The sequence below is a fragment of the Trichosurus vulpecula genome, chromosome 1 (genome assembly GCF_011100635.1).
Source record: "Trichosurus vulpecula isolate mTriVul1 chromosome 1, mTriVul1.pri, whole genome shotgun sequence".
Lineage (NCBI taxonomy): Eukaryota > Metazoa > Chordata > Mammalia > Diprotodontia > Phalangeridae > Trichosurus > Trichosurus vulpecula.
In genome coordinates this window covers 119606191-119634074 of record NC_050573.1, presented here as the reverse complement: position 1 = coordinate 119634074, position 27884 = coordinate 119606191, and the positions used below count along the sequence as shown (strand labels likewise).

General features: G+C 38.6%; 1 protein-coding gene across 2 annotated transcripts in view; it reads left to right on the top strand.

Annotated features, from left to right (window-relative positions):
• The window catches only part of COL14A1 (collagen type XIV alpha 1 chain), a 254847-nt gene that overhangs the window by 81324 nt on the left and 145639 nt on the right, over nucleotides 1-27884 (top strand). For both annotated transcript variants that reach the window (XM_036760560.1, XM_036760567.1), the window contains exons 9-15: nucleotides 22-183; nucleotides 2129-2280; nucleotides 4740-4869; nucleotides 10039-10184; nucleotides 11161-11290; nucleotides 17181-17320; nucleotides 27139-27265. In XM_036760560.1, the coding sequence (XP_036616455.1) occupies nucleotides 22-183; nucleotides 2129-2280; nucleotides 4740-4869; nucleotides 10039-10184; nucleotides 11161-11290; nucleotides 17181-17320; nucleotides 27139-27265 (987 nt within the window). The remainder of the gene's footprint in view (nucleotides 1-21; nucleotides 184-2128; nucleotides 2281-4739; nucleotides 4870-10038; nucleotides 10185-11160; nucleotides 11291-17180; nucleotides 17321-27138; nucleotides 27266-27884) is intronic.

The window sequence follows — 27884 nt, the reverse complement described above, 5'->3', positions numbered from 1 at the left end:
GATTTTTCTTTTCAACACAAGGTGTGAAAAACGCAGATGTAGCCGAACTCCAGGAGATTGCTTCTGAGCCTGACAGTACTCACGTCTACAACGTGGCAGAGTTTGACCTGATGCATACAGTTGTGGAAGGCCTGACAAAGACAGTTTGCACCAGAGTGGAAGAGCAGGAAAAGGAAATCAAAGGTATCAAGTTAAACAAAGCATTTTTTAAGAAAGGGTTATAAATTTTGAACTCCCAGCAAAATCTGTTGTCAAACATGAAAATTTGCAAGTTGACTCCCCTTTTTGGTGGATTCCTAAAGGAGACCTATGCCCTCAATCAATCAATTAAAGCAATCAAGCATTTATAAAGTACCTACTATGTGCCAGGCAATGGTGATACAAAGACAAAAATGAAATTGTTCCTGCCTTCAAGGGTCAATGTTATATCCTGTAAGAATCAAAATATAAAGAACGATAGTAGAAAAAGCTACAACTTGGCTTTTTTTTAAGGCAGCTTTAACCCCTGGAAGTTTTTTCACTGTGATATTAGTTGTAGTGAATTAACAGGAGGCTTTCCAGTGCTCTTAGGAGTTCACAGTACTGCTAATAAGCAGGTTTCTCTGGCTTATAGAGAAGTTGTCAAGATACAAAAGCCCATGTGCTCCTTTCCTGAAAGCTGGCCCCATTACTGATTTAAGATGAGTTATGGGTACCTCAATACCTATCTCTTCTCTACTTGTCATTCTCTGAAGTTCCAGTTGACTGGGCATCCTAATTTGGACCCAGTCTCTTAGGACCCTCAACAAACTTAACCAGAAAAAGTATGTGGGAGTTCTCTAAACTCTGTAGAAGTTCTCTGAGCTTGGAGGAATGAATTATCCATCCAGAGGGCAGCCATCCTATATGGAACCAATGATTCTGCTCACACTCCTTGAAGTCCTCAATTATATAACATTCCAACAGCGTTTGAGGTACTTTAGGGCTAGGACTGCTTCATGTGTGTCTTTTAATCTCTGCCCTGTAGCACAGTGCCTGGCATAAAGTAGGTGTTTGGTAAATGTTATTGAACTGAATCTAGGTAGATTGTCCCAAAGTGCCTTGAAATTTGGAAGCTTGAGTCACGGGACCTCAGCACTTTTGGGTTATAGAAATCTGACCAAATGGATAGATATTGGTATCACTGGAAGACTCGATGTTTCTTACAGTGGTTAGAGGGTCTTTAAGTCAGCCCTCAAAAACATCACTTGCACGTTTCATTGTTCCCCAACCCAGACTCCATCTTTGCTGTCCCTTTGTCCTATGAGTACTTTCAGAAGGTTTAGTTTAAAAGTCTGGTGACTTTCTTATCATAGTAGTAGCAATTTAAATTCAATGAATTAACAAGTCTAGACTTTTAGTAAAAGACAGATCCCCAAATTTCAGGGTGAATTCAGTTACCATCAGGATAAAGGACAAATCAGTATATATCGAGAGATTGATCCTTGAAATGTTCTTTGTAAGTAAAACATGAATATCAGAGTGAATTTTGATTGACAAGGAAACAGAGGATACAGAAATGGGCCTTAGTATTGGAACAGCCTCAAAAATTCATAGAAAATGAAATTAATACAATAAACAATTGAAACAATAGGCCAAATCTTGGTCCTGGAAGACAAATGATAAAATACACTTCCCTTGCCTTGGCATAAAGGTTGAAGGACTATTGGTGAGGAACGTTGCTTATGCTGTCAGATGTGGTTGCTTTCAGTTGGTTTTGTATAACTGTTTTTCTTTGTTCCAAGGAAGAGCTCTAGGGGAACAGGGCATGTTGAAAACTGATTGTGGTATAAAGCATGATCAGTGCCAGTAAAACTTTTCTAAAAAAGAAAAATCGCTCATGTTTAGCTTATTTCTTTTACAGCACAGTCAAGACAATTTAGCACTTACCATGTGCCAGCCATTGGCTAAGTTCTGGGAATACAGCACAGTGCCTGGCACATAGTAGGTGCTTAATAAATGCTTGTTGGCTTGATTTTTCTAGAGGAAGCCTATTATCAACAGTCATGTCTCTTTAGAATAATTGCTAACTTTGCCTCAATTCAGCAGAACTATATAGGAAACGCTCATTTTGAGGATATTGTTTCTTTTTAATGTTCCTTCCATTTAGGCTCACTTGTGACTGACATTGGAGCTCCTACCGATTTAGTCACATCTGAAGTCACCGCTAGAAGCTTTAGAGTTACCTGGACACCTGCCCCAGGAAATGTAGAAAAATACAGAGTTGTATATTATCCTACAAGAGGTGGAAAACCAGAGGAGGTAATGAGGGTGACATATTTCTTAACTGAAGATCTGAAATCTATATTTAGTAGACAAATGTCCAGTTAGGGTGACAGTGAAGGAGGTTAGATATCAGAGTTTGGAGTTGGGGGTTGTTTTCTTATGCATGTCCAGGAATCATTGCTATTTTTGCCATGTGAGTAGATAGGTAAGGGAAAATATCACCTCCACATAGATGTGGGAACAAACTTCACTTGACTAACTAGTGAAAAGGCAAAGAGATTTCATTCTTCTAGGTTATAAACCCCTTCAGGGCAAGAATTGGGATTTTTATTTGTTTGGCCTTTTTCTCATTCCCAGTGCTGAGCACAATGCCTGATATGTAATAAGTGTTTAATAGATGTTTGTTGACTGATTGGCTGACTCTATGTCAACCAATCAGCAAACATTTATTAAGCACCCACAGTATACCAGGCACTGTGGGATACAAAGTTGAGAGAGCCCCTGCTTTCAAGAATTTTTCATTCTGCTAGTACGTATCTACTAGTATATATTCTATTTACTTGGTACCTAACAGAAGCCCTTTGCATGGAGCAGCTACTTAAAAAGGTGATTAATAAATGTTTATCATCTTGACTTTGAACTAGTTAATTACTAGACATTTTATCAATAGAGCTCTGGGCCTGGAGTCAAGAAGATCCAAGTTCAAATTTGTCTTTAAACACTTATTAGCCTGGGGCAGTGAGGTGACACAGTGGATGGAATTCTGGACTAGGAATCAGGAAGACTCATCTTCCTGGGTTCAAATCCTGCCTCAGACACTTACTAACTGTGTGACCCTGGGCAAGTCACTTAACCCCATCAGTTCCCTCATCTGTAAAAAGCTGGAAAAGGAAATGGCAAACAGCTTCAGTATCTTTGCCAAAAAACAAACAAATAAACAAAACTATTTAGTGTCTTGATTAACCAGTTCAAAAGTGAAAAGTTAAAGGGGAAATACTTAAGTTGCTTAGCTAATTAGCTGGCATAGCCCACTCCTATCACAATCTTCACTGACCATCCCCTAATTGTATCACTTAGACAACTCTCTGAAGCTGCTCACTAATCCTACCTTGAGCTCTCTGCCTTTCTTAAAAAATTCCTTTGCCTTTGAAACATTTTAACTAGTTAGTTCATTAAAGGCTTATTCAAATGCAATCTCATAGCATGGAGGCACCCTTATGTCCTCAAAGACTGTGCCAAATAAGTGGAGGCACTGGCTACCTTGCCAAGCTAGAAAGTCTTTGAGTAGGGGCCTAAAGTTGGAACATTTTACTCTTCCCTAAGCCCCAGCCTAGGTTATTTCAGATAGGCTTATTGCCAGAATAGCCAGACGGTAATGGATGTTTTAGCCAAAGCATTTCTTGAAGACCATCTACTGATGGCATAGGGGTTGTGATCTGTTTTGGTGCAGGGAGCATCCCCTCTGATGAAATCACAGATCACTCCAACCCCCTAATTTTACAGATGAGGAAACTGAGTTCTAGAGATGGGTTGGCCAAGCCACACAGAAACCAAATGACAGAACTGTGATTAGTATTTAGGTTCTCTGACAATAGGTCTTTATACTCTTTCCAAAATGCAACCATGAGGTATTAAAGTGTAATTAAACTTTAGAACTAATTAGATTCCTATTCTTATTTTGAGCTTTCTTTCTATTTTGGGAGGGGTTCTTTGAGCTTTTCTCCCTTAATAAAACGAATGCTCCAATTTATGTGGTCACATAGTCCATCAGTATCCAAGATTTGGAATTCCCTGGACATGATAGGAGAACAGTGTGATACAGCTGGGCTCCAGATTCTCTAAGGTTTGGCAAAGAAAGGGCAGTCCACATACTGCCAGATCATTGCATGCTCCTAGCTTCCTATTCACAATACAAAGATTTGTCAAAGAATCTGGTTATTTTAAAAATAAATCCCCCTTTCCTTTTGTTATAGCCTCTGACTGACCTCATCATGTTTTACAATTCTCCATTTTTATGGCAGGATTTTATGAGCGGATTTTTTTTTCTACATGTCAGATTGTAGTTTTTAAATGATCAGGACCTCATAAAAATGAAATCCTTTCAAATTATTTTATATATTTTCCTTAACTAATGAGCCCCTGAAAGACTTGATCAAGCTGTATGTTGCAAAATGTACATTTGCAATTGAGTGGAAACGATTTGTGTTACCGTAGGTTTGTGAGTTGCATAAACTTTGCTCAGCATAAGTGAATGTGTCCCTTGAGGGAGGCATGTGCCAGTTTGTGCCACAAATCAAGGAGGCCATACTGTCAGGGTGATAGAGGATGTGTGGCAGATGGCAGAAGACATCTGAGGACATTGTCTATCTTTGTGTCTTGTAGCTGTTTGCATTCATTCTGTGGGTGAGATCTCGTTGGTTGACTGACTCAACTTCTGGTGACATTTGATAATAGATTCATTTCTTATCTCATCTTTTGGACTCTTCTATAAACAGGTGGTAGTTGACGGGACTGAATCTACTGCAGTGCTGAAGAGTTTGATGTCTTTAACAGAGTATCAGATAGCAGTGTTTGCAATATATAGTACCACTGCCAGTGAAGGACTTCGGGGAACTGAGATGACACGTATGTATCCCGACCCTACTCTGTACAACATCTTCTGAGATGGAGTTCTTTGTAGCTTGATTCAATGGAGCCTTTGCTTATGCTGTCCCCCCATGCCTGGAATGTCTGTCTTTCTTGCTTCTGCCCCTTGGAATCTTTAGCTTCCTTCAGGCCTCAATAATAATTGCTAGCATATCCAAACGGTTTTACATATCATCTCGTTGATACTCATAACAGCTCTTTGAGGGAGGTACTATTATTATCTTAATTCTGTAGATGGGGAAACTGAGGCTGAGAGAAGTTAATTACCCAGATGTGTTTTTGTCCTTGGCTAGATTTAGTAACTTGATTAATCAGTTCAATAATTAAGTCCCATAAGCACTTATTAGGCACCTGACATGTGACAGGGGAAGCTAGGTGGCACTGGGCCTGGAGCCAGAAAGACAAGAATTCAAATTTGATCTCAGATACTAGCCATGTGGCCTTGGGTAAGTCACTTAACCCCTGACTGCATACAACTGGAGAAGGAAATAATAAACCACTCTAGTATCTTTGCCAAAAAACCTCCAATGGATGGTTGATCCACGGGGTCATGAAGAGTTAGATATGACTGAACACCAAATGGCAGGCACATAGTAGAAAAGTTATAGGGACCTTTGTCCAGAGTCATGTAGTTAGTATCTGGGGCAGGATTTGAACTTAGGACTTTTTGACCCTAAGTACAATATTCTATGTACCGTACATCCTAGTTGCCTCCACTCAGATACCACCTCCTGTAGAAGCATTTTTATGATTCTTTTTTTCAGTGCTCTCTAGACTTAGCACAGTGCTTGGCACATAGTAGGGGCTTAATAGATGCTTGTTGACTTTCTTATTCATATTCAAAATGTTGTATCCCTCTCTGCCCCCATTACAATGTAAGTTCTACAAAGGAAGCACTCCACTCTTTTTTTCAAATTTTTTTTTGTATTTCCAACCTCAGAGAGATAACATGGTGTAGAGCAGAAGTGTCATACTTGCAGCCTGCTGATTGTCTGTAGCCCACAGAGATCCCAACCAGATTAAAATGTAATTGGGAAATGTTTAATAAATAAAATCACAATACAACATAGATAATGTTAATTTGTGGTTTTCTAAGTCATCATTCTACCTGTGTAAGTTTGTAATGGACATGTCTGGTTTCAAAAGATGTGTACTGATTGTGTGACTCTGGTCAAGTCACTGAACCTAGGGGTTCCCTAGCCAACTCTCTAAAGACTCTAAGTTACAGATTTGTCAAGCTGCATTAGGAATGTCAGTCTACACACTGGAAGTTTCCTATACCAATGAAATCACAAATCTGGACCAAAAAAATCCTAAATGCTTGTTGAATCGAATTGATTTTGCTATTCAGTCACAGCAATAGTTACATAATTCACACTATTCACTGCAAGGTCAAATACTGAAATTGAAGCTTAAATACTTTTGCCCCGTGATGAAAAGGCAGTACTCTTTGGAAAAGACCCTGATGTTGGGAAAGATTGAAGGCAAAAGGAAAAGGGGCAGAGGACGAGATAAATAGATAGTGTTATGGAAACAAAGATCATGAGCTTGGACAGACTTAGGCAGACAGTGGAGGATAGAAGGGCCTGGCACGCTCTGGTCCATGGGGTCAGGAAGAGTCAGACATGGTGAAACTGAACAACAAAAACTCAGTGCTGGTCAGACCATAACTGGCTTAGTATATCCAGTTCAGAGCACCAGATCTGAAAAAGACCATTGACAAACTAGAGTGTCCAAAAGAGTGTGACCGGGAAAGTGAGAGGCCTAAATGCATTTCTTATGAAGAAAGGTTGCAGGAACTGAAGGTATTTGGCTAGAAGAAAGGATTACCAGGAAGAAACTTGATAGCTGTCTTCAAATATCTGGAGAGCTGTCATCTAGAAAAGAGGGCAGGTTTGTTCGATGTTACTTCAGGGGCCAGAACTAGGATACGTCATTGGAAGTTACAAAAAAGAGAGCATTTTAGCTTTATTCAAGGGAAAGCTTCCCAATAATTATGGCTGCCTATATAAAGTAACAATAGAATGAAATAAGCTATATCACAATGCAGTGAGCTTCCTTTGTGGGGTCACAAAGAATTGGACGTGACTAAAAATGATTGAATGCCAGCAACGCTTCAAAGTCACACTCCTAACCCAATGTCCTCTTTGCTTCCTTTTGTCATATCCCTCTTCAGATACCCTACACTTTTCCCTTTGTCCAGGGCATGCCACTATAAGCCCTCTATCTATACTTGCCTTCCCAGACTTTCCCATTAGTCTCCTTCCTTGAGGGAGATGCTCTCAGCCACTTGGCTGGAAAAGATATGATTACCTAATTCATGCTAATGTGTTAACAGCTTATGAAAGTGTAATGCTAACCCAGTAATACTCCATCCACAGCTCTCCAGCAGCATCCACTGCAATTTATAGACCTCTAATTTCTAAATTAAAAGCTCTGTGGGGCACAAAGACATCATGTTACTCTTTTGCTCAACTGCAGATATTATGAAGGAGTGACTGCCAGGATGGTGGAATTTCGTACATTATCAATAGACTAGGGGGAGGTGAAGATGGTAGAGAGGGAGAGAGTATTCCTGGCGCCCCTCAAATCTTAGCATAAGATCCTAGATTTAGAGCTTGAAGGGACCTTAGAGATCATAGAGCCAAATCCCCTGAAGAAACTGAGGTCCAGAGAAGTTAAGTAACTAGCCTGGGTTTACAGGACTACCAAGTGTCTAAGATGGGATTCAAACCTAGGCTTTCCTGATGCCAAGGCTAGTGTGCAGTCCACTACACAAAGCTGCCACGCGGATGACTGTCTACTACAATGGCTAGATCTGCCTACAGTTATATTATTCTAAAGGATAGTGCACTACTCTCTTCAATGAGTCCCTAGACAAAAATATGTGTGAATATGTGTCTGTGTCTATATAGGAACGTATCTGTGCACTTTCACACTGTGGAAAGGAATTGTTGGCAACAGGAAGAGAATAGAGTGCTTAATTGAAACAGTATGGATGATGACAGTAGAACTAATGTAATTCCCTTAAGTGGGAATTCTGCCAGGAATAAAGGCCTAAGGTTTGCCTCTGCTGCCTCTATAGACATAGTCAAAAATATTTTTGGTGAGCATAGGAAATTAAAACTTAGGTCTACAGTTTTATACTTCTTCCCAGAAAGGAATGTATCCTATCCTACTTGAGCTTTGGATTACATCTGATTCATTCAGCATCTGTCTGAATTTTCCCTGAGGTTCCCTGACCAAATCTCAGCACTCCAGGTTGATACATACCGGAAGTATCTATTGGTATAGATCTGTGAATATGTACAGTCCTTTTTCACCCAAAGTTCATACCCCCTCCTTTACCCCATCCTTTCATTTCAAATGAGAAAACTTCTGCTCAGGTATCTTGACTTATTTTAGTCTTACCTGTCGATTGGTGGGCTCTATAAGGAGGCAACCATCTACAACTAGTCCAACTTTCAGTCTATTCATACTCACGAGTAAATGCAAACATGTACACAAAACTCTCAGTCATTCTTCTTTTCATTGTTGTGGTTACCACCACCTCACTCTTTGCCTTCTATACTCTCCTGGTCAAGAGGAGAATGAGAAAACTCCAAGCACATATTAGTGATATATATAACAAGCACATTTTGGTATTTTATATATACATACATATATGTATATACACATGCTCCCATGTATATGTATCTATTTAACTATACATACATATTAATTATACATATATATTAATTAGTGTTAATGTATTAACATATATATTAATCATAGATACAGCTCTCTAATGAAGGTAGGAACAATTATTATCTCCATAGTACAGGGGAGTAAACTGAGGACATGCCTAGTTAAGAGCCCTGCCTAGCTATTAAGCATCTAAGGCAAGATTTGAACTTGGATCTTCCCACCTCCAGGAGCAGCAGTCTGTGCACCACTTAGCCGCCTCTGCCAAGGTCTTTAAGAAGGATATTTTTATGAATGAATGGAAGCCACCTGATTTCTCTGTAATCCCTTAAACTGGACACCTCCCACACTCTGGCCTTGATGACAATGGTCAATTTTAAGTGGACAATATCTACTAAAGAGCAGTGCTTGGAAGCATCTTCTGCTTCTGTTTCCTGTAGATATTGGTTCATCTCTTTTGTTCGTGAGAGATTTACTTTTTATTCCATTTTAACGTGAAAACTATTTCAGCTTCTTTGGGGGTAACATGGAGGACTCATGAAAAGTACTCATGAAAGTAGCCAAAAAGCTGAGTCTTACCTCAAATAAATGGTACAGAGGTTTAAAAAAAAGGATATTGTTAAGCTGACAAGTGTCCAGAGAGTGTGGTCATTTCTATGCCTTTACAAAGGATGCCCTCTCCCCCTTACCCCCATGCCAGAATATGCACTAACCTCATCTCCATCTCTTAGAATAATCTCTAGTCTCTATGTAAAACTGGGATAATAATAGGACCTGCCTTACAGGGCACTGGAGATTGAGTGGGTTAAAGTGCTTTACAAACCTGAATGCATGAATTAAACATTGTTATTGTCCTTTGTTTCCTTCAAAGCTCGCTCTCTCTCTCTCTCTCTCTCTCTCTCTCTCTCTCTCTCTCTCTCGGCTTTTCCTGATCCTATAAGTGTTATTGTTTTCCTCCCCAGATGAACTCCTATCAATTTTGCACATACTTTTTGTGTACATGTTTTCTCCCTTGATAAGCTCCTTGAGGGCAAGGACTGCTTCATTTTTGTCTTTATATCACCAGAACCTAGCATGATGTTTGGCATAAGTAGGTGTTCAATAAATGCTGACTGATTGCATTGAATTGTATTGCCTTGGGAATAGAGTATTCATGCCAACAAGATCACAGATCAAAGTATGAGAGAAATGAGTCAGCTCTGTGTTCGGAGGGTTGATGGTATAGGAGTACAAGATGTGGTATCTGCCCTTGAGGAGCTTGTGATAATTGTGGAAAAAAAGAAGTGTACAGCAGGCAGATCGAAATCATCAATGTTCAGAGTTAGAAAAGGAAATAAATTGGAGGAAAAAAAGGTTGTTTACTTTAACTAAATGAAAAATCATGCAAAAGCGGTCACACCACTACTTAATTAAAGGAGGATTACATTTCTACATAACCCCAAAGTCTTCCAATTTCCACTGTAGTTGCTTTGCCCATGGCATCGGATCTTGAACTGTATGACGTGACTGAGAACAGTCTGAGGGCCAGATGGAATGCGGTGCCTGGTGCATCAGGATACATGATCCTCTACGCTCCTCTCACCGAAGGCCTGGCCGGGGATGAAAAAGAGGTAACGCCCTTGGCATCTAATCCTTGAAGCCCTGAGTTTCAAAGTCACATTTTGAGAGGCCTTATTCTTTAGAAACCACTTGTTTTTTGTATGTAAAGGTAAGAGTCCTAGGATCCAAAGAGAGAACTAAGAGTCTGCCTTGGGAGATGTGACTCCTAAAGCCAGCTTTCCAAGTGGGTGCTGCCCTTATTGTCTCATCCTTGGTCTTGCATCCCTCAAAAAGTCTCTGTGTCTGATCCTAAGCTTGGCTGCTGAAAGTTTTGGGCTTGAAAGGTCAGGAGTATATGGGTAACACTATGTCCTCAGTTCTGGTTGTTTGCTTCCAATTTGGATTTCATTGTCACATGAATTCCTGGGCAGGAAAAAGAGAAAAATAACTTAGAAATGGTACAATTGACTGGCTGCCAGTGCATTTGGGAGACTTTCTGCTTTTACTCCATCTCATGGCTTGTTCTGAAACTAGGCATGTTGATGAGTGTCACCCGATGATTGGGTCTTTGCTCCCCCCACCCCAGATAATTTCATGACACTGAGGACCTAAAGGGTTCTTTCTGTTTTGGTGTCTTGTGCACATTCTAAAGAACCTCAGATCCATTTAGTTGGGATGCTTCTTGCTTCAGAGTCAAGTATGACAACATGACCAGCTAGCTGAGCCAAGTCCCTTCCAGAGGTGGTTTAAGAGAAACAATGCATTAGCAGAATGGTGAAAAATATACTTGTGATGGCCTCCTTCAGTCCACTTGGCCAGAGCCTTTGCTTGTCCACCCACACTATTTATGGGACCACATGGCTTATGCTTCATTCTGGCCCTGTTATTTCTCCAATTTTCCTCCTACCCCCATCTTGTGTAAAATTGAAAAATTACCAAATGAATTGCAAATTTATCAAAAGGCCACTCTTGGTTTTTCCATTGCATGTTTCCAGCCATTCATAATGGAAGGTGGCATATGAGCTAATCACAATGTGTTCTTTTCAGATGAAAATTGGGGAGACCCTCACAGATATTCAACTAAAAGGATTGTTGCCAAATACTGAATACACGGTGACGGTATATGCCATGTTTGGAGAGGAAGCAAGTGATCCTGTTACAGGGCAGGACATGACATGTATGTAACACATTCACAGAGATCAAATGTTGCACTAACATCCCAAATAAATGCCTGAATGCTGCTGGTATTTCTTATTGAAATACATAGCATCAGGTTTGCAAATGTTAATATTCCTTAGAGTTTATTAAATGTGATGTGTACTTTATCTGAGAGGAAATAAGATTGCTTCTTGTAGGCAGTCAACAAGCATTTAAATGCTTACTATGTGCCTGGTACCGTACTAAGCACTGGAGATGTATGAAAAGTGAAAAATGGTTCCTCCCCTCAAAAAGCTTACCGTCTAGCAGGGAAAACAACATGTAATTAATTAGGTATGTAAAAGATATAGAACGAAGAGATAAAGATAACCAGAAAGAGGAAGGCCCTGGAAGCAGGAGGAAGTGAGGGAATCCTCCTGTAGAATTTGGGATTTGAAGCGAATCTAAAAGGAAGCCAGAGAAGCTAAGAAATGGAGGTGGGTGGGCAGAGCATTCTAGGCAGGGGAGAAAACCAGGGAAACACATGGAGGTGGGAGATATGAGCGGTTATAAGTCAGCCAGTGTAGCTGGATCATAGAGTGGCAATGAAGGGTAATTAGAAATATCCAAGCCTGATTTAATAGCTATGTTTCTCTAGATGGATAGCTATAAAATCCTTAAGGTACTTACCTAAATCTAAATGTTAAACCAGGAAAAATGTTCAAGTTGTTGGTCCCTGGTTTTGTAGGTTGATACTAAAGTTTATTTATTCCCTCATCCTTCATGCCTGAGTTCATTATCTAGGTGGGGCAGTGGCTACAGAGCCAGGCCTGGAATCAGGAAGACCTCAGTTCAGATCCAGCTTCAGACACTTAATAAGGTGCATGACCTGGGGCAAGCTACTAAACCTCTGCCTCAGTTTCCTCATCTGTAAAATGGAGATCATAATAGCACCCACCTCTCAGGGTTGTTATGAGGATCAAATGACATAATAATTATAAAACAGCACAGTGTCTAGCACATTTTTGTTTTGTTGTTCAGTGTTTTTCAGTCGTGTCCAACTCTTTGTGACCCCATTTGGAATTTTCTTGGCTAAGATAATGGAGTGATTTGCTATTTCCTTCTCCAGCTCATTTTATAGGTGAGGAAACTGAGGTAAACAGGGTTAAGTGACTTGTCCAGAGTCACACAGCTAGTGAGTGTCTGAGGCTGGATTTGAACTCAGGAAGATGAATCTTCCTGATTCCAAGCCCAGTGCTCTACCCACTGCACCACCTAGCTGCCTGCCTGGCACATATTAAGGGCTATAGAGATGTTCATTTTATTATTAATAATAATATTATCATTAGCAAGTGCCTTATTCTCCCTGGACCCCAGTTTCCTCTTCTGTAAAATGATAGGGTTGGACTAGAGGTCTTCTGAGGTTCCTTCAAATTCTTGAGCGATGATTATTATCACTCCTTCTTGGAATGGTGAAATATTGATTAATTAAAGATTTTTGGCTAACCTGGTGATCTTATAAAAAACTGTATATGTTGTGAGGAGTAAACATTTTGTTGCAGAACAGGATTTATCCAAAAGGTTGCCATTTATTTAGTTGTGTGCTTTTATTTTATTTATATGTTATTTATTTATTTGCTCTTTTCCCAACATTAACATTAACCTGTGATCCTTCATCATGGCAGGAAAGTGACCCTGGGTTTTTGAAGGCTAAGCTAGTGTAACTTAAGTTCTGGCAGGTTCTCCTAAGCTGGAAAGAGAGTACGGAAATCCATGACAATGAACTCCATGTGTCTGTTGCCCAAGGTCCGTCTAGTTAAGTAAAGGGAACTCATCAGTTAGTCAGTCAATGCCTACTGCATGCCAGGCACTTTGCTAAGAAGTGGAGATACAAGAAGAAGCAAAAGACAATCCCTGCCCTCAAGAAGTTCATAATCTAATGGGGAGTTCACAATCTAATGCCATCTATATTGGGCTGATGAGAAGGGTAAATAGCAAACCCATTCAAACCCAGCTTGCTGTATTGTTGAAGTAACTTTTACAGAGGGATAGTCAGCATGGTGTGGTTGCTAGGGAGCTATCCTCCAAGGAAGAAAGACTTGCTTTGCATCCTCAAACACATACTGATTGTTTGACTCTCAATGAGTCATATAATCTCTAAGTATCTCATTTGGTGCAGGGCCATTGACTAACTGCCTTAGTGGAGGGAGCTCCTTCCCTGTAACTCTGGCACCCTTGCTATTCCTCATACATGACTCTCCATCTCCCAACTCAAAGCATTTTCACTGACTGACCCCCATTCCAGGAGCCATCTCCCTTATCTCTGCCTCCCAGCTTCCTTCGAGTCTCACCTAAAATTTCATCTTTTACAGGAAGCCTTTTCAGATCTCCCTTAATGTTAGGGCTTTTCCTCTGTTGATTTATGCCATATATAGCTTGTTTGTACATAGTTGTTTGCATGACATCTCCCCCATTCGACTATAAGCTTGAAATCAGGGAGTGAGGTTTTGTTGTGGGGATTTTTGTTGTCATTGTTACTATGTTTTTGGCCTTTCTTTGTATTCAGGATGCTTAGCATAATACTTGGCCCAGAGCAAGCACTTGCTTACTATAAATGACCATTATTAACATGATTATAATTGCTTGATGATAACCTGCTTGTTTACTTGACTCACTAGGAATTCACTAGGTCTAATGCAAATTCACAAACTAAACTTTCAGTACCGATGGAAGGAAATTCAATATCTTCTATCATCAATACTGATTGAAACACAGTTCTGTCTTAGAGGATATTGTGATTCGTATCGAGGAACTCGGGAAAGCAAAAGAAAGAAATGCAGTGGACAGAATGCTGGATACAGAATCAAAAGACGAGGATTTAAATCCTGGCTCTTCCACTTATCACTAGTATAATCACAGGCAAGATACTTGAACTTTTTGGGCCTCAGTTTCCTCATTTGTAAAATGAAAGGTTTGGACCAGATAACCTTTAAGGCTCCTTCCAGCTCTGAATCTACAACCATATGTTCTTCTAATATAAATCAGGCCTATTTTTTTCTAACTGGTATTCTACTGTCATGGTCTTTGGAACCTAGGGTCTTATCCCTGCCTCACTGAGGCATCACAGGGGAACAGGAGTAGAAGATAAGAAAAAACAAAACAGAAAAGGCTACCAGATCAGAAATCATGAGAAGCCCTAAGGGATTTAATTTGACCATAAATAAGATATATGGCAGGTCATTCTATCCCAACATACTTATGTGTTTTTAAAGCCATTTCTGTAAATGGTTTGCTGAGTTTTACAAGCTAGGACAACTAAAGGCTGTGTCATATTTCAGCTTACAGATATTATCTCACTTTATCCTCACAGCAACTTTGGGAGGTACGTGTTATTATCCCTATTTGTAAAGTGAGAAAACTAAGGTAACCAGAGATAGTAAGTATCTGAGGCTATTTCTGAAGTCGTCTTCCTCATTCCCAGTCCAATACTCCATCCATTGTGCCACCCTAGATACCTCAAAATAATAACTCAAACTCTTAAACTAGAAATGAGTATTTAAATTATCCTTCTTATTCAAGGGTTGCCTTTGGGCTTTTTGTTATACCATGAGTCTTAATAGTTCTTTTAAAAAAAACTTGATCTCCATGTCTTGATATACTCTTCTACATATGTCTTATCAATGTCATGAGTAGTTGCAAGGAACTCTGGATCAGAGGGACCCTAGAAGAGACCTCCAAGGCTATTAACTCCAATCCCTTCATTTTACGGAAGATTACAGATCAGTCTCATCTAATCAGTCCTAATGCTTCTTTACCTGATAGCATCTCAGAAGGTTATGCATTTGATTGTTAGTTGCTATTCGAATAGACCCATTGGCTATATTTTTTGGTAATGACATGAAATACTTTGTGGGATGCCAGGCTTGACATGCATGAAAAATCTGGAAACATGGTATGGTATATAGAGAACTGGTTTCTCACTCAGGCTCTGCTATATATTCTGCCTATGTGACCTTGGACAAGTCACTAAATCTCTTTGAACCTCAGTTTCTTCATCTGTAGAATGAGGGAGATGGATTGGGTGATCTCTAAGAACTTTTTCAACTCTAAGTCCTGTAATACAATATCAGCTTTCATTTTCCTAAGAGGTGGCACCAAAAGTAACTAACAAAGATTCAAGAAGGACTTAGATAAAGTTTTAATTCAGAGATTAATCCTTTATTGATGAGTCATTTCATAGTTATGGGTAATCACAGCCCTGCAAACTTACCCCAGGTATTGTTAGATCTGTAATAGTTTTCCCTCCATTAATAGGTTATTAGTCAGTCAATCAACAAACATTTAGGAGAAGATAAGGATATATAGACTCCAAACAATATAGAATATAATCCCTTTTTTTAACCTACAAATAGCTTTCTTCAAGTTTCAAATTGTTTTCTCAAGTTCTGATATCTATTTGGTTTGACCATATGTTCCTTACTATGATCACGTTCCTCACTATCTTCATAGATTTACAGGATCATATAATTGAAAAGTATTTTAAAAGTCATCTCTTTCTGCCCGTATCTGAAGTATGAATCACCTCAAAACTTTTCCTCAAGACAGTGAATTCATTGCTTGAAAGACGGTTTATTCCATTTTGGGATGGCTCCAATTGTTAAGGAAGTTTTTTTCTTTTACTGAGCCAAAATACTTATAATTTTCATTCATTCATCCGAGTTCTTGCTGGGCCAAGTAGAATGTGTCTAAACATTCTTCCATTACTTATTTTAGCCTGTCTTCTTATAACTAATAATAAAAGCTAACCTTTATATAGCACTTTAAGACTTGAAAAGTGTTTATATATGTCATTTATTGGATACTTAGAACAATCCCAGAAGGTAAATATTTTTATTATGTATTACCATTGAGGAAACTGGGGCTGAGTGACTCGTCTAGAGTCACACAGCTGCTAAATGTTTGAAGCAAGGTTAAAACTCAAGTCTATCCCGATTGCATTTCCAGTGTTCAATCCACTATGCCAGCTAGGTGCCTGCTATTTTTTTAAAATTACTAAGTCCTCTGAAAGCCCTTGATCTAAAGTTCTCTGGATATATTCCAGCTCCATTACTTTTTTTTGAGGTGGGGTAGCCAGAACACAGTAGTCCAGATGTTGATATATATAGTCAAGTCACCAAGCTTTAAGTCAAGACATCACCCTCGTGATGGCATTGGTCTTCTTCGAGAAGGAAGGATGAACAACACCTATGTGCCAGGTACAATGCTAAGTGGTAGCAATCCAAATATAGGCAGAAAGAAAAACATTCCTTGCCCTTAGGGAGCATATAATCTAAAGGGGGGAAACAATACATAGGAAGCTGGAGGGAGGAGGTGCCTATGTGGACAGTCATGAGTAGAGTCCAGAGAAGAATATATAGCACAATTAGGATTCACAGTCAAAGGTTACTATTTCATGTTACAGATGTCTCTATTATCTAAGGGAACATATGACAATGATTTAAAAAAAAGGTTCTTCAAGATGTAAGGTTTGAACATCAGAATAAAGCCAGCATTGTTGCTGACAGACAAGAATTTCAGGAAACATGAGCATCCATCACCTACAAAATGGAAATGGAAAAGCCACATTTCCTTGTCAAAAGCCTTTTTATTTTAAACATGCATGATTTATTACTATTAATAATCCCCTCTAAGGTAGGTTCCAGTTTTGTTTTTTTTAATACAGATTTTGAATTTTTTTAACATTTCATTAACATGCCAGCCACTCCTGGGGGCCAATAATATTAAATAATAATTCAAATGGTTACTTTTTATCTGTAAGTAAAAGAAGCTTTTGGAAGTAAGGCTTGTTCCTTATTCTTTTTTTAATGTATTGAGCTTTTGTTTGTTTGTCTGTTTTTAACATTTTTTCTCCTCTTCTATTTACTCCAAAGTGCCTCTAAGTCCACCAAGAAATCTGAGAATTTCTAATATTGGTGCAAACAGTGCTCGAATAACATGGGATCCTGTTTCAAAAAATGTCAACAGTTACCTCATTTCATATTCCAAGGATAGTGGAACTGAAACCAACGAGGTGAGCTGTGGAATGATGATGGCAGCTTTGAAATGACTTTATTTTCATGTTCTCATTAGAGTTTAAACTCATGTAAAATATACCCCTTATCCTGGACAGGACTAAATCTAAAAGAATCCACAGAGAGACGTTCAGATTGCAGAATGAGGGATTCAAGTCAGGTGTGACAAGAAATACTATAGAATAGAAACTAACTCTATTCTTAATTACTGCGGAAGATGGATATATTATTTGGCACATAGTATGCACTCAATAAATATTTGTTGATTAGTTATTTATAGAACCTTATCCCCTTAGAATTATAATAAATCAATCAGGCAACAAGCATTTATTAAGTGCCTCCTCTATGTCAGTCTGGGGATGTGAAAAAAGGGCGAAAAAACAGTTCCTGCTTTCAAGGAGCTTACACTCTATTGGGGAAGATAACATGCATCCAACTATATATAATTATGTACAGGATAAATTACAGGAGTGTTTTTTCCCAAAACTTTGCGTGTCGCCTAGTAGCTAGCACAGTGTTACACATGTGATCAATTATTAATAATGATTTTAATGAACTAATGTTTACACAGAACTTTATGGTTTGCAAAGCACTTTTCATATATTATCTCATTTGGTCCTAATGTGAGGTTTAGCACTTAAGGTATTGCATTGCCCTTTTTACAGTGGAGAAGTTGTGACTTGTCTATAGGCATATATCTAGTAAGTATGGGACATGGGATTTGTACCCAATTTTCACCCAATTTAAAGTCCAATTTTTCCCCCAATACACCAACAACACTTCCTCTTTGTAAATCAACTTGCTGCTTACTAAATGTGTTTGAAGATGAATTCTTTTAAAAACAGGATGGATACCAGATTTTCCTCTTGTCAGTCCTAGTTCAGGCAGATAAGTTAAACAGGAAGACAAAGGTGATCTTGATTGTTTTCCTTTCTTTTTGCTTATAGACTTGATTTCCCCCTTTATAATAAAACTCAAACAAGCACTTCTCACACAGTCCTTGTAGTGTGCAGTTACTTCAATGATGGTTTTAGGAAAAATGTATTAAATATTCAGCTTATTTGGCACTGCCTAGAAAACCACCTTAAAGAAACTGTTTCTAAATAGGATATTCAATTTCCTGAGCTAACTAGATACAGTAACAGAGTTAATGCCAAACAGTAAATAATGGGGTATTCATTCATTTATATAGCATTATTAACTTTCCAGATAGCTAAAATGTACCCCTTAAATTACAAAAAAAATTAAATGTTAACCATTTTGGAGGCAAATCTTTCTAAAATTTGTTATATAGACTTCTGACTACTTTAATAGCATATGTTCCTACTCTCGCTGTTGGGTCTTCATTTAGAAGAGGACCAATGACATCATAGTATGATGCCTTGACTTGCAAGTGAATTGGATTTAAGTAAAGCAGAGTTGCACAAAGTTGTCAGCCTCACCTTTTCTCCCAGAGTCATTGAAGTTTAGTGACAAAACAAAAGTCTTACCCTAAACAATTCTAGATCACTATGCTTTCTAAGTTCAAGTATTTACTTTTCATGTTTTTTTTTCTCCTTCATCACTTTTGGAATTTCTGCTATGGATTCTTGTTGCTTCAACTGTCTCTTGTACCTGCTGCTTCTAACATGCCATGGTTTGCAACAAGATAACCAAAGTTTATAACTATTTGTAAAGTAAGAATAAATAAGCTCTGAGTTAGGGTTAGAATTAAGAGTCTCCTGTAAATTAAATTCATTCTGACCTTTGTAAAATCTTTTGACCATTAAATTATTTTTTGTTTATATTCTTATTCTTAGCGATGTTTGGCATAATCAAGTTTTCTATATAACTAATATCTGGATAAATATGGTTTTACTTGGCTTTGGAATTATATCTTGGTGGGCAGATGTACCTTAAAAAGTAATTATTTTTTGCTTAAAGTAATATTGATACATTTTTCCATTTTGAGAGTGCATGCCTGCTGGGCAGTAGTTTTCCCCTAAAAGCAGGCTGGAAACATGTGGAAATGGATATGGGATCTTTAAAAATTGCTATTTAATCTGCTAAATAGATAATCCAGACTTGTCTTTTAAAAGTTTCTTGATGTATATTTATAGTCTTTCCCTAAGCACTTGTGGAAATTTTTAGTATTGAAAACCAAAGAGAAATTTAAAAAGATTCATTTAAATAAGTCTCTATGTTATTTACAGAAAGATATTTATTTGGATTGTCCCCTTGGAAACCATATTTAGTTAATTCAGGGCTGCTTCAAATGAACCATTACTCACTTTCATTTATTTAGTTAATATTTATAGTAATGAAGTAATAAATAAAAAAATTTATAGTAACAAAACAGAAAACTACATAATGATAAAAATTAAACATCTTCTAAACCTAAATGCTGCTATTCAAACTGCAATATGGAGAAATTGAAGCCCTGTTATAACAATGACAATAATAATTATAGCATTTCTATAGCACCTTAAGATTTATGAAACTCTTTATTATCACATTTGATCCTCACAACAATTGTGGGAAGTAGATGCTATTATTATCTCTGTTTTAAGGTATGAGAGAGAGGTTAAATAAACTGCCCAGAGTCACACAGCTAGGGAGTATCTGGGGCTGGATTTGAACTCAAGTCTTTCCTCACTCCAGGTACAGTGCTCTATCTACTGTGCTACCTAGCTAGGATTAAAAGTCGTCCACAAAATAGATAAGAATGCAATTTAGCCCTTCTGAATGCTGTTCAAAGACTCAATCTGTGTTTCCTCCCTAAATTCCTTTAAAGTTAGGTTTCCTACTTTTTCTGTCACAAACTATATTCTTAAAATGGCTTCATAACAATGAATTATTTTGTTGCCAATAGGGATCAATTTCCCAAATTCTTCTTCTAAGCCTTAGAACTAGGATAAAACAAAAACTAAAAGCCAAAAGCATTTCACTATTTCTTGGCCCATACAATTGATATATATGTATTATTTCTGGATGGAATAAAATCTTCTTAATCCTGAAATTGTATAATAATATTGTCTGTTCAGTGTTATAAGTAAGAGCTGCATGTGTTGGAGCCCATACTATAAATCAAATGAATTATAGGTTTGAAAGAGATATGTCCATCAAACATGCTGAGGAGTCATCCTCTAGATCTCTTCAAATTACATGGAAACCAATGGAACTCAGAGTCTGATGTCCATCTGTTATTCCTCACTCTCACTAGATGGTAACTGACCCATCTTCTTTATCCAGTCATACATCTGTTTTATGTCACTGCTGACACACAGGTCTTTGTTAGTCACAAGATCATAGATGTAGTACTGGGAGGAACCATAGAGGCCAAATGAGTCCAATTCCCCCCATTTTACAGATGAGGAAGCTAATACACGGACTGGTTAATTGAAGAGTGTCTAAGGTAGGATTCCAAATAGTGTATTCCTGACTCCAAGTCCAATAGAGTCCATGACTCATTATCCATGACTATGCCATGCTGCTTCAACATACGCTATATGTGACATATGCTATAGTCTATTTATTCTTACCTATATATCCGTATACAAAATGAATACATGTGGGATAAACATATGATTTCATCACCTTTTTTTAGTTGCCACATTACACTGTTGACTCATCTGAGTTTCCAATCCACTAAAACCCCAAAGTTTTTTTCCTCTTTTCCTACTTGTGACATTGGTTTTTTGTAACCAAACACAAGACTTTTACATTTATTCCTATTGAATTCCATCTGATTAGATTTAGCTCAATATTCTAGCCTGTCAAGATCCTTTTGGATCCTGACTCTGCCATCCAATGTGTTAGCTACGCCTCTTGGGATATCGTCATCTGTAAATTTAATGAGCATACTCCCTATGTATTTATCAAAGTCATTGATAAAGATGTTAAGCAACATAGGGCCAAAAACAGATCCCTGGAGTACTCCACTGTGGTCTTCCTGTCACATTGACTTTGAACCATTAACAAACCTAACCAGGTTCAACAGCTTATATTACCATCTAATTAAGGAGCTCTTTACCCTTTTTTGTCTCATATGCCTTCTTTGGCAGTCTGATAAAACCCACGAACTCCTTCTCAGAATAATTCTTTATATGATAAAATAAAATTCAAAGGGTTACAGTGCTGAAATTATTATAATTTTTTAAAGTTTTAGGGACTTTGGTTAAGAACCCCTGGTTTTGATCCAGATCTCTCCATTTTATCCAGGAAAATAAGATGATATATTTTATCAAAAGTTTTGGTAAAGTCCAAGCAAACAATCTACAACATTCCCCTTCTCATCTGTTGGTTTAGTAATCCTGTAATCCTGTCCAAAAAAAAAGGAACTGGGGGTTAGTTTGGCATGACCTCCTCTTGATGAAGCCCAGGTGGCTCTTTGTAATCACTAATGTCTTTTCTAGATGTTAGCCAACCATCTCTTTAATGATTCATTCTAGACTTTCCCCAAAAATTATTAAATTCAAGCCCATTGACCTGGAGACTTTGCAGGCTGTGGTGATCTCTGGGCTCTTTTGGCTTCCATGATGTGGCAATTGATTTACATCAGTTAAACTTATGCAGAAAATAGTTATCATCTCTGTCAATAATAGCTAGTCTTTTATGCTTCTCCCATTTTTTTTGGCATCAGCAACTTATTTGAGCAAGTCAGATTGAAGGTTTTTTAATTAAGCACCATATCTTCTCACTTTTATTTTCTAGTTTAGCATTGATTTTGATCTTTGTTCTAACACAGGGCTGTCCAAAATATGGCCTGTGGGCTGCATGAGATTTTATGCGGCCCACAAGTTGGTTTAATTTTCACAAGCAAAAAAATAAAATAATAATTTGCATGGAATGTATATTAGATTCTTTAATTCCATCACTAATAAATAATCTCATTGATGTTAATTTTCTTTGGTGTTTTTAAGAAGTATCACAGATGGAACATATTGCATGGAATTTTCAATCGATCTGTGGGATGCGTTGTCTGTACGATGCAGACTAGTCAGTATGCACCTACCTTTATACTATTGTGTTGTCACTTTGTTGTTTTGTGCTTGCTTTCATGCTTCGTGGCTTCACCTGTCGTATTGATGACTCACATTCCCCCACTTTCTATTAGTGTACTGTATTTTTTATTCTGGGTGCGGTCCTCAAATAATTTATTTTATTTTAATGAGGCCCTAAGATAACCTAATGTTGGACAGCCCTGTTCTAACAAGTCAGTGGTCAGAATGTACACAGATAGCTATGTATATTATTGGAAGTGACCCCCCACATTAGTAACTGGTCATTCTTTGTCTATTAAGATACAGGCAGCTTCATTTTGTATGTGTGAGGTGTTTGGTACTTATGCTGGGCAATGCCTTCCATTCTCTTCTTGAAGAAAATATTTATCATCTATAGCTGTAAGTAGAGGTGTTCAAGTAAATGTTTAACAACTGGCTCTCTGAAAAAAATGTGCACAACCAGCACACATTAAGTTTAATCTACATTATTAACATTTTCTCCATCACTATCTTAAGTCTAGACAATCAACAAATCAATAAATCAAGCCCTTATTTGTAGTGTTTGCCTACTTGCAACTGAATGTTCACTGAAAATTTAACAACTGCCTTTTGTGGGCCAGTCAGTACAAGTACTGGCTGTGAGATTTCTATGTGGTCTGCATGTCTTTGCCCTCTTTTTTGTTATTCCTGAGCTATATTTTCCATCATAATTTTTTCCATATTCCCCTACACCCGCCTTTGGATTAGTTTGATCAGTATATATTGACTTGATTTGGAAGATCTTGTCAGATTTCTCAAACAACTCCTCTGCTTCTTGGTCCTTTGCCACAGATATTGACGTATAAACTGCATTTTCTCATGGTAGGCTGCTTATGCACATCGTGTGAACAGTACAAGGAGAGATAAACAGGCATTCCATGAAAGGATGTTTCTATTTCCTTTCAGGACTCAATTAAATAAAATCTGCCAGTCCTTTCTATTCAGCTCTCTGAAGGGAACTAAGGAGCTGTCCTTTCAGTAGGCTGGCCATTGTGTTTTCTACTTTCACAGCAAGAATTGAAAAAGCTCCCTCTTTTCTTAGATGCTTATTACAAAGTAAGAAGGGGGCAGGTAGGTGGCGCCATGGATAGAGCAGTGGACCCAGAATCAGGAAGACCTGAGTTCAGATTTGGCCTTTGATACTCTCTGTATGGTCCTGGACAAGTCAATTAACCTATCTCAACCTCAGTTTCCTTGTCTGTAAAATGAGGATAATCGTAATACCTCTGTTCCAGGGTTATTGTGAGGGTCTAATGGGGCATGGTATGCATAAAGCTCTTTGCCTGCCTTGAAGCACTGTGTAAATGCTAGCTATTAGTATTATTAGCTGAATGATCACAGGTAGATAGCCTTGCACAGGGCTCACTTATTTTTAGAAACTAACTTGTGAAAAAAGTGCTTTGCAAATATTTCTATGTATATCTATATATATAATACACATATGTATATGTATATACACATATATACACATGTACATTTATATTTATATACTATGTGTGTTATTCATAATAAAGTGTTAATAGTTAAATTAATATTTGTAGATAGACTAACAACTATGTGTTTGCAGTACCCATTTCTCCCCCTTTAGCCCTCTTCTTTAGTATGACTGTGGGGTACTGACCTTGAAGGAGACTGTTGTTGTGTTTGTCCTTCATTTTCAAAGAGGACCATGGCATCAGGGAAATGATGACATGACTTGTGGTTGACTTTGATTTGAGTGAGGGAGAGCTGCTCAAGGTCATCAGCCTCACTTTCTCCTCCAGAGCCATCTGGGTCCAGTGACCTGATATTCATTTGGATGACCTGAGATGACCCAGGATGCAATGGGAGACCCTGGCCCTTTTAGGCTAAGACCTTTTCATGTACTCACTTAGAGTGAGGTAACACCCATTCAGTTAATAGGCCTCTTTAAGAAGTGAGTCAAGGGATGGCTCCTTTAATTAAAAAAAAAAGACATAAAAATCAAGCTGGGAGGGGAAGACCCTCAGGGTTGCTGTTCCAAAGAGAAACAGTTATCCCTGACATTCATTCTAAGCCAGGAGGGCCTAAAATACAGTCATTAAGTGGAGCTTGGGCTAGGACCTATTGTCGTTCAACCTATGAGCTTCAGAGTGAACTGGGAAGAAAGACAGAAAAGAAGAAAGAAAGAAAGAAAGAAAGAAAGAAAGAAAGAAAGAAAGAAAGAAAGAAAGAAAGAAAGAAAGAGAGAGAAAGAGAGAGAGAGAGAGAGAGAGAGAGAGAGAGAGAGAAAGAGAAAGAAAGAAGGAAGGAAGGAAGGAAGGAAGGAAGAGAGAGAGAAAGAAAGAAGAAAGGAAGGAAGGAAAGAAAGAAAGAAAGAAAGAAAGAAAGAAAGAAAGAAAGAAAGAAAGAAAGAAAGAAAGAAAGAAAGAAAGAAAGAGGAAGGAAGGAAGGGAGAAAGAGAGAGAGAGAGAGAGAGAGAGAGAGAGAGAGAGAGAGAGAGAGAGAGAGGGAGGGAGGAAGAAGAAAGAAAAAGAAAGAAATCAGTCTAGCCAGTAAACCCCAAGTTAAGTGGGCAGCTTGTGGCCATCAAAATTTACCTTCCTTTGGAGAGAAGAAGAGGGAGAGGATGGGCATAGAATTGAGCACCATTTTTTATTTTCATCTCTTTCATGAGTCGGTATGGCCAGTCATCAGCTTCTGGTTAGTGATCTAGCAATGACTTATCCCTCTTTTTTAAAAAAAATTTTTTTTAGGCATTTAGGGGTAAGTGTCCAGGGTCACACAGCTAATAAGTACTTGAGGTCGGATTTGAATTCAGGTCCTCCTGACTCCAGGTCTGTAGCTCTATCCATTACACCACATTGACCTGTCTATTCTTACATTGTTTGGCCCAATAATAACAAGGTCAGTCTGTTGCCGGGATGATAAATGAAGTCCCTCTAGCTTAGTAGAAGCTGTCAGAGCAGGACATTTGCTGAGATACTCTTCAAGAATCCTAGGCCAAATGCTTGCTACAAGGAGATATTTAAGTAGGACTTTTATGGCAGCCCTAATAAATATAACCAAAAATGCCCTTTGTGATTGGAGTACTGGGTCATTTGGAATCAGATTCCAGCACTGACATTGACTATCTATGTGACTTGGGCAAATTCCCTTTACCTTCCTGTGACTCAGTTGCCTCATCATCTGTAAAATGAGGGGCTTGTGTAGGTGACCGCAGTGGTCCCTTCTCATTTTATGATCCCATGTTCAGAAAAGATAGGAACAGGAGAGGAATCGCTGACCTAACATATGGGTGATGGGTTTAGATACAGCGTGGCTCTCAGCCCGGGTAGCAAAGGCAGCTTAGAAGCTAGCCAGGAGGCAGGCTGCCTACAATTGCACTTCAGTAGCCAGGGAAATGTAGGGAAAGGCAAAAATCCTGAGACTTGTAGAGAGGCCCCCTGGACTGACTCCAAATAATGGAACGATCTGGCAGGCTAACTCAGCCAGAGACCCAGGGATGGATCTTTTATAGGTATGTCTTGTCATGGAACCAATTTTGTCTCCATAGGGTCTGTTCTTCTCATCACCCCAAAGCATCTCCACTGCCAAGCCTCTTCATTTTTCATCCTTCTTCTCTTGGGATTCTCCTCTTGTTTCCCTAAGGCTAGATCCTCCTTGCTGACACCTCTTATGTGGCTGATCGGTATTGCTTCCAAAGATGGCTCTCTGTGGGGGATGTGAAGAACTTTTGAATATTTAAAAAATAACTCGCATTAATGTAGTGCTTTAAGGTTTGCAGAGTACTTTACATACTTTATGTCATTTGACCCTCACAGCAACCTGAGGAAGTAAGTGCTATTATCATCCCCATTTTACAGATCGGAAAACTGAGGCTTAGAAGAGGTAAATAATAACAACATTTATATAGCACTTTAATGTTTGCAAAGTGCTGTACAAAGGTTATCACATACTATCTTAACAACAATCCTTGAAGGTAGATGCTATTACTATTCTTATTTTCCACATAAGGAAACCGAGGCTGAGATAGGTTGACCAGGGTCTCACACAGATAGTAAGTATTTGAGGCCAGATTTCAATTCAAGTCTCCTTGACTCTGGTTCAGCACTCTATCCACTATCCAGCACTCTACCTTTTTTGTCTCCCCACTACGTAGCACATTGCAGGGCATGTGGTTGGTGCTTAATAAATGTTTATTGATTGAAGTCTACCAAAATCAATCCACCTACAAGCATTTATTAAGCACTTCTTGCATGCCAGGGACCATACCAGATGAAATAGATGAAGATGAGAATTATAATGGTGATGCTTTGTCTGAGAAGGGATTTGGACCTAGCTCTTTCTGACTTTAGGGCCAGCGCTCCATACACTTGCCACATCCTCATAAGATTCTGTGCCCGGAATGATTCCTTAGATTTCTTTGAACTTGATTCTACTGGGAAGCTACAAAAATTTCATGGAATTAGACTAGGATCGACATTACTTGGCTAATGAGACAGCAGAGTTCAGGAGGCAAAAGTGAAGCCTAGAAGCTGGGGAGTCAGCATATGTTACTTTATCTCTCACTTTAGTTGCCTGTCCACGAAATGGAAATAGCACAGATCTAATCTGTAGGGATGTTATGAGGATTAACTGATTAGTGAAATGCTTACAGATATAAATTCAGAAATATATGCTAATAAACGGATCATATTCACGACGAAATGTCAATGTGGCCAGTATTTATGTCGCTGTCAGCCAGCCAAGTCAGCCACAGACTATAATGAAATAGCTTGGGTTTCCTGTATTTAGAGAGTATCAAGTGTAGCTGTTATGACTTTTACTTTCTACAGGTTGAAGTTGATGGTGTTTCCACATACTCACTGAAAGGCTTGACAGCCCTCACGGACTATACTGTTAGCATTTCCTCCGTCTATGATGAAGGGCAGTCTGAGCCTCTGATGGGGAGTTTTACTACAAGTAAGTCTTCATTTCTTTTTTGAAATGTTTTCAAGAGTAATTGGTATCAGCTTAGATCTCGAGAAGGCAGTGTCTTTCCAACTCTGACTTTGGAAAGGAATAACATATTTCCCTCATTACCTTCACTGCCATTATTCTTAATCAATGCAGAATGTAGGTTGCATTGTCTTGATTGGCTGCTCATTTTCTGCCCCCTCACTTTTTTGAGGCTATCGGGGACTTGCCCAGGGTCACACAGCTGAGGCCATATTTGAACTCAGGTCCTCCTGATTCCAGGGCCAGTGCTCTATCTACTGTGCCACCTAGCTGCCCCTGCTGCTCATTCCCTATCAAATTGAGGGGGCAGAAAGGGAGGTCAGTGTTTGTTTTCTGTAAAACCAGGAACCATATCTAATTCTCATGTTTATTCAACTAACTTATTAGTATAAATGACAAAATAAGATCCAAATTGCCTTTTTCACCTGCCCAACCAGAACTGGCCCCATGAAAAAAGCTCTGGTTATGAGGAGTTCAAATCCTGGATCTGCTACTTATCACTTGAGTGACCTTGAGCAAATCACTTAATCTATCAGTTTCTTCGTTGGTAAAATGTGATTTGATAAGACATGATGAGGGTCAA